We start from the raw sequence: 7,619 nt of genomic DNA, 5'->3' as shown, positions 1-7,619 counted from the left end.
CTTCTCCTTCTTCTTCTTCCCGCCGCCGCACCGCCGCCCGCCGCTTCTTCTTCTTCTTCTTGCCGCCGCACCGCCGCCCGTTTCTTCTTCTTCTTCTTCCCGCCGACACCACCGCCGCACCGCCACCGCTTCTTCTTCTTCTTCTTCTATGAATTATGTGAATTTGATTTTTTATGAAATTTCTGGATTTGTTGTGTAATTTGTTGTGGAATATTGTTGTTGTTGAAATTTGATTTTGGAGGATTGTTGTTGCTGATTCTGGGTTCTTGATGATGATGATGATTCTGGGTTTTTGTTTGATGATGATGATGATGATTCTGGGTTTTTGTTTTGATGAGGATGATGATGATGATGTTGATTTTTTGAGTTTTGGTTGGTGTGATGGATGGTGATGGAGTGGCAGTAGGTGGGGGTGGTGATGGTGGTGGTAGTTCTGAGTTCTTATGATGATGATGATGATGATGATGGTGGTGGTGGTAGGTGGTGGTGGTTGTGGTGGTGCTGGTGCTTTGCATGATTTTGGGGAAGAAGGATAGGGGTATTTTGGTTCAAAGGACGGTTTTAAAACAAACTGAAATCTAGGAGATCATTTTGGAGCGAAAAAAAGGCGAGGGACGAAAAAAATTTTCAGCCCCTACGTTAGGGACCAAAATCATACTTAACCCTTATTGGATGTATTAATAAATTGGTTATTTTTTTAATTTTTTAATAAATTAAAATAAAATCAATTTTTTTATAACAATAATAATAAACCCAATTTTTTTAAGAATCTAATTATATTTTTAAATTTTTAGGAATTTAAATATCTATAAATTAAAAAGTTAGAGATATATTTATCTTTTTATCAAAAAATTTAAAAATATTCGATTTAGATTATTTAATTCGATCGGATCAAACCGGATCTAATAATTATAATGCAAATAATTAAGTTTATTATTGTTGCTATAATAAATCGAGTTTGTTCTGATTTATTAAAAAATAAATTATTAACCGATTTAATAAAGATGTCAAATAATAGTATAACACATATAAATATCTTTAAAAAAGATATTTTTAGTATCTTTATTCAAATAATTTTATAAATTAAAAGTAAAAAAATAAAAATAATTTAAATTTGACAATAGTATGAACTTACTCAAGCAGATGAGTCTCTAATACGTGTGGGCTTGTAATTGTTTTTCTAAGAGCAAAGTTCAAACCATTTTTCAATCTTTCACCCTTCCGTTTATAAAAAATGTGTCCAATGTATGCTTGACGCGTATCAACGATTACCTCATTGCAAACCCATTAAAGAAAAAATACATTCTTTAATAATAAAATTTAATCTTTAAATTACATACATCGTTAAGACACATTCCTTAAGAAAATACATGTCTCACTAGTTACTAGCCATAAATTCAAGCAGCCACAAGGCCTCTAACAGTAATAGACATGAATGTAAAATTTGGAAATTCAGACCTACTAGTAAAATTTTTTCTCTATTGTATTAACTAGTTGGGTCAGTAAAATATGATAAAAATAGATAAAATTTTAATATTTATTTACTCGGTACTTAACTTCATTCTCATCTAATTAGAATATTTTATTTCATAATAAAAACTACTTACGTTTCAAAGTCTAAAAAATTGATTAATATCTTTTTATTAAATCATCAAAATCGATGACAACAAACTTAAATTTTTTATTTGAAGCAAATTATTAAATACATGGTTTGCATGCAACATAATCATAGAAAACATCTAAAAAATCAAGTAAAATAAAAAATAACTAATCAAATTAACAGTTTATTGCAAAAAATTAGTATAATATGATGTAAAAAGTATATAAAAAAAATTCGAAGAGAATTCAAAGAAAGAAGCAATGCGAATATGAACTCGTAAAAGAAGATACCAGTCTTTTGTTTAGGGTAACAGTGACGCCAACGAGGAGGGAGAAGGGCGAGAGAGACGACACGAACAGGAAGCATAACTCGAGCAGAGACGGAGGCGAGAGATGTGCGAGCAACCAAGCTCAAACGAAGGAGAGAGGCCAAATGCGAGCACGAACACGAACGTGAACACGCACAGAAGTGAGATGTGATGATGAACACGAACGCGAACAGTTGATAGTGAATCTTCTTTCTAAAATAAGGAGCTCGGTGCTCGTGCGAATCCAGATCAACGACAAAGCGGCGCCGACGTCGATGGAGCCTCCATGAATTTGAGAAAAAAATTGGCTAGGATTTCGTTTTCATGGAGGAGTTGCTCTGCTAGGGTTTGGTTTTTTTTGTGAAATGAGTGAAAAATTTGAAGAAAGTGGATTAGAGTTGAAGGGCATTTTAGTCTTTTTACATTGTTATACACATTCCATTCCCATTGGAATTAAAGATAACCATGGGGAAGATGGAAATTAAATTGGTGGTAATTGAATTTCTTGGAATAAAACATACCCAAAAATAATTTTTTTAAACCTTAAACCAAATATGGGAATAAGATATTCCCATCTCAAAATTCTTGAAAATACATTTGTATTCCCTCTAACCACACACACTCTAGAGATAATTTTGAGAGGAATTTTAGGGGTAAGTAAATTTTGTATTTTGTAGCTATCAATTTATTATTATTAGTATTTTTAATGATAGGAGATTATATTTAATGGTGTATAATTACTTACTTTTGTTATGGTTAAGTGTTGGCCAAATTTTAATAAAAGTATTGGCCCTAAACTTTCTCAATATTTAATATTTAATTTAGTTCTTGAATTTATAAGCGAGTCGTCATAATATTTTAATTGTCTTTATTTCATCTCTAAATTTTGTGAATGTGACTCATATTAGTTTCTGGATAACTTTTGATGCACAAATATTAATAGAACACTGATGTGAGCAGTCGAATATCATGTTGGACTTTATAAAACGATATCGTTTTTATTTTGGCATTTAAAGAGCCTAAAGACAACATCGTAAGTGGTGTTTATTAAAACTTTTTCTTCCAAAACAAGTAATATGACGTTGTTTTTGGACTATTTGAAGGCAAAAACCAAAACAACGTTGTTTAGTTTCAACGTGGTATTTAATTGTCTATATTAGTGCTCCATTAATATTTATATGCCAAAAATTATCCCAATGACTAATGTGAGTTACGTTTGCAAAATTTGAAAATTAAATAAAGACAATTGAAATCTAAAGAACTAAATTAAAGTTTGCATATAAGTTTAGAGACCAAATTGAATACTAACACTTATCGCACCAATTACTTTGTTTAATTTCAAAATTTGAATCAATTTGACCACGAGACCATTTAATACTTTTAATTTCATCTAAGTTAAAAATTCAAGTGTAATTATCTTTATATAAAATTGATAATCAATAATTATTAAATAATAATTTAATTAAATTTATAAAAATATTAAATTATCTAATATTTTTTTATTATTAACTTTACACAAAAATAATTTCATATAAAATTTTAATTTTTTTTAAACACACGAGAATCAATATTTTCTAGGTGTTGCTTCGACACACTTCTTATCTTATTTGGATATTGAATGCGCACTTAGCCACCTACCTTATATTTTTTCGACTTATTATATTTTTGACTGGTAAATCTTTTCATATCTAATGCATACAGTCTCCTTTTATCAATATAGACAATATATTTTTCGAAATAATACTAATATTGACCAATTAAAAATTATTCTCTATCTTTATTCGAAAGAAATATGGAAATCCCATCTCATATGCATGTCATTCACTCACGAGTTCATTCATTTACTGACATTTTCAAAGAAATTAATTCCACAATAAGATTTTTTGACTTTTCTGAAATTCTGAGATTCAAGTACCCGAATTCTTAGGGAGGCCTTTGGTGTGGTTTAAAGCTGATTTACTAAACACAATTATAATATTTGTGTTTATTAAAAGTTATTTTTAATTTGATTTTATTAAATATAAGTGCTGTAATTTTTAAAAAAATATCTTTTAAAAGACAGTTTTTATAAATTATTTTTAAAAAATAAAAATTTTACCAAACTTAGTTTTAAACTATTTCTAATAAAGAACTCATCCCAGTTTCTATTTATGACCCACCTATTTTAAAAAATAACTCCACATCAATTTTTGCATCTAAACACTAGTATGTCAATAAACTGTAAATAGAAACTTAAAGTATCTCTTTCTTTTTCATTAGGAGGAACTAACTTTAGTCCCTATTGTGGTCTCACTTAATTAACTATAACAATAATACACAATATATAATTCGGGATTACACTAATTTGTAAAATTACTTAATACAAAGAAAAACATAATTAAGCTATATAGTTGACGACAAGCATTGTGAAATTACCATACGTGTTTAATCAAGTCATTTTTCAATTGTCTATTCTGTTGCCTATTTCAAAGTTGAGCATTTCTTTGAAAAAATTGATGGTATGGTGCAAAATGTTCTTCTCCCAGCTGAGGTTGTGATAAGTCATTTTCGACATCATCATACTCTAAGCCTTGAGCAAAATTTTCTGCATAAATGTCTCTTTTATCCTCAACAATCATATTATGCAATATAATACAAGCTCTCATTATGTTGGCAAGCTTTTTCTTTTCCCAAAAGCGAGCTGAACCACGTATAATTGCAAAGCGTGCTTGCAACACTCCAAATGCTTGCTCCACATCTTTTCTTTGCCCTTCTTGGTATTGTGCAAATAACTTGCGTTTCTTCCCTTGTGGCTTTGAGATTGATTTGACAAATGTGGCCCATTCAGGATAAATATCATCTGCTAAATAGTATCCCATAGTATAATTATCACCATTAATAGTATAATTTACCTCCAGAGTACGATCATTTAGAATATCATCGAACACTGAAGAATGATCTAACACGTTGATATCGTTATTTGAACCAAAAACTCCAAAATACGCATGCTATATCCAAAGGTCTGAAGATGCTACAACATTAAGTACTAAGGTTGCAACCCCACAATAACCACTCATGTACATACCTTTCCACGCCTTTGGACAATTTTTCCATTGCCAATGCATGCAGTCAATGCTACCCAACATGCCAGGAAAGCCACGACCATCCGCCATTTGTAGCAGGCGTCGTACATCATTTGGATTTGATTTTCGCAAGTATTCATCCTCGAACACCGAAATGACACCTTCAACAAATTTTTTCAAGCATTCAATTGTAGTGCTCTCGCCTATGCGCACATAATCATCAACAGCATCAGCTGCTACGCCATATGCTAACATCCGTATCGCAGCGGTGCATTTTTTGAGTGGTGACAAGCCTCTTCTTCCAGTTGCATCAACTCTGTGTTGGAAATACGGATAGATGTTTGAGAGAGCGTCTACTATCCGAAGAAACACATGTCTTCTCATTTGAAATCTCCGTCGAAAAATGTTAGCATTATACACCGGTTCATCTGCAAAATAATCTTGAAAAAGGCGATCATGTCCTGTTTCTTGATCTCTGTTGATCCATCTATGAGGAGTTGGGATAGAGTTCCTATCGATATCTTCTTCTTCTGAATCTTCGAGTAAACATTCATCGATCCAGTTATCTATGAGTGTGTTATCTTGTCATCTTCTTTTACCATACAAAACCTTATTAAACATATCATCAAAATTTTTAACCATATCTAGAAATGTAATTTTTAGTTCTCTTTCGAGGTGAGAAACAAGAGTTGAAGTGGAGTTGCAGAATCATTGATAGCTGATATTTATAAGTGTGTTTGCAATAAGTACCTATTTCTCAATGGCTACTTAACGGGTAGTTTTGCAACGGCTACTTAACGGCAAGTTTTTTTTGTCTAAATTTAAAACGACTAGTTTTGCAACGGTCACTTTCATGAATAATAACAGCACAATAATATTGACAAATTTGAAAAGTTACATCAGAAATAAATAAAACAAACAACATCACATACTAGTAATACGCAATAAAAATAAGAACATACTATATAACTCTACGAATACAAGGAACCATTAAGTAAACCACTTAGCGATTATTTTCTCACATGCAATCTCATGAAGAGCTCGTCGTTTTTCACTCATTGTAGACGTGCCAGCATTAAGTATTTGCATATCCATTTTCCTTTCCCTTTCCTTAGCCATCCTTTCTATTTCCTTTTCTTTTGCATTTATCTCAATTTCTTTAATATACCTCTGAGTTTGTAATTCTTGTTCTTTCATTGCCACTTGAGTTTGTAATTCTTATTCTTTCATTGCCGCTTGAATTTGTAACTCCTTCTCTTTGATTGCCATAATATTTGCTCTATGTTTCCTCTCCTCTTCTCTTTCTTTTTTCCTATCCATTAGTTTCTTTTCTCTATCATTCTTAATATCTTCCATGAGAGATAATTTTTTAACAACCGATGATTTCTTTTCGCTAAAATCTTCAAACGTTCGTGCTTTTCTCTTACCTTTTCGCTTGCTCTTTTTTTATCCTTGTGGGCGAACGGGAGAGTCCGCACTGGGTTCATCATCCAACGGTATTTCTGGGTTTGATGAGGATGAGTATGCTCCAGTTGAACTAACCTTGATTCTCTTTGAGCCGTCACTCTGTGTAGGTAGTTGGCTTCTCCATTTTTGCTCCAACCGAAGCATGTTCCAATACTTCTCAAAAATGAATTTTTTACCATAATTTGTGGAATAAAGTTTATAGGCCAACTCCTTTATATTATCAGCGTTCGAACCACTCCTATGTCGGAGCAAAATTCTACACACTAGCTGTGAATTCGACTCCAAAATATTTTTTTCTTTTGATCGGTACTAACTATAGGGTCAGTTGAAACATTTAACCATGCATTGATCAGCATCTCATCCTCTTTTCAATACCAGTGTTGAATACTATCTTGCCTCCGATCTTCAATATCATCATCATTGAGGTCGATAGCATCTAATCCACGAGGGTTGACAAATTTTGAATATTGTAAATTTGGACTAGATTGTATAGGAGTCTGAGAGAATGGGTTAGAAGAGCCACCAACATCAGATGAGCTATGTCTTAATGTACTGAATTGAGTTGGAAACGGTAAGGAAGTTGGAGTAACATTTCCGATAGAAGGATTAAATATGGATGAAAATGGAAAATATGGTGTTTGTGAATTTTGATTTTGCGGTTGGAATATAGGAAATTGATTATTATAAGGAGTTTGAAAATTGAAATTAGAAAGATTTTGTGGATTTGGATTTTGAAATGTATTCGATAGTGTGAAATTTTGATTTGGAACTTGAGAGTTTGAAGTTTGAGATTGTTGGGTATTTAGAATTTGAGAAAAGTTTTGTAAATAATTGAAAAAAGAGTTGAGTTTGTTTGGATCCATTTTTTCGAACAAAAAATAATATTAGCAGAACATTGATTTCATAAACTTGGAAGAAGATAAAGAAGAGTAGTAGAAAATGTGAGAATAAAAGTGTATCTAAATGGTATATATAGAGTAACAAAATATTAATTTATTAATAATAATGGTAACATAGTAACGGCTAGTTTCCAACGACTAATTTGGTAACGGTTAGTTTTGCAACGGCTAATTTTAATAATGTGGTTAGCATTTTAAATTTTAAAAATAAAAATAATCAACCCAACTAACAATTATTTTGTAAGGTGTAAAAATTAAATTTATTTTTTAATATAAATAAATTT

At 31.4% G+C, this 7,619-nt stretch overlaps 1 protein-coding gene across 1 annotated transcript; it reads right to left on the bottom strand.

The window, feature by feature from the left end:
* Window positions 1-4,372: 4,372 nt before the first annotated feature.
* Window positions 4,373-6,088, bottom strand: LOC107460739 (uncharacterized). Its single transcript, XM_016079127.2, has 3 exons — window positions 5,992-6,088; window positions 4,972-5,505; window positions 4,373-4,878 (listed from the first exon to the last, which is right to left on the bottom strand). The coding sequence occupies exons 1-3, from the start codon at window positions 6,086-6,088 to the stop codon at window positions 4,373-4,375; spliced, it is 1,137 nt and encodes a 378-aa protein (XP_015934613.2).
* Between the last annotated feature and the right edge of the window lie 1,531 nt (window positions 6,089-7,619).

This window comes from Arachis duranensis, chromosome 8, assembly GCF_000817695.3.
Source record: "Arachis duranensis cultivar V14167 chromosome 8, aradu.V14167.gnm2.J7QH, whole genome shotgun sequence".
Classification (NCBI taxonomy): domain Eukaryota; kingdom Viridiplantae; phylum Streptophyta; class Magnoliopsida; order Fabales; family Fabaceae; genus Arachis; species Arachis duranensis.
Note: the sequence above shows the minus strand (reverse complement) of the source record. Positions and strands in the feature narration are given on the sequence as shown.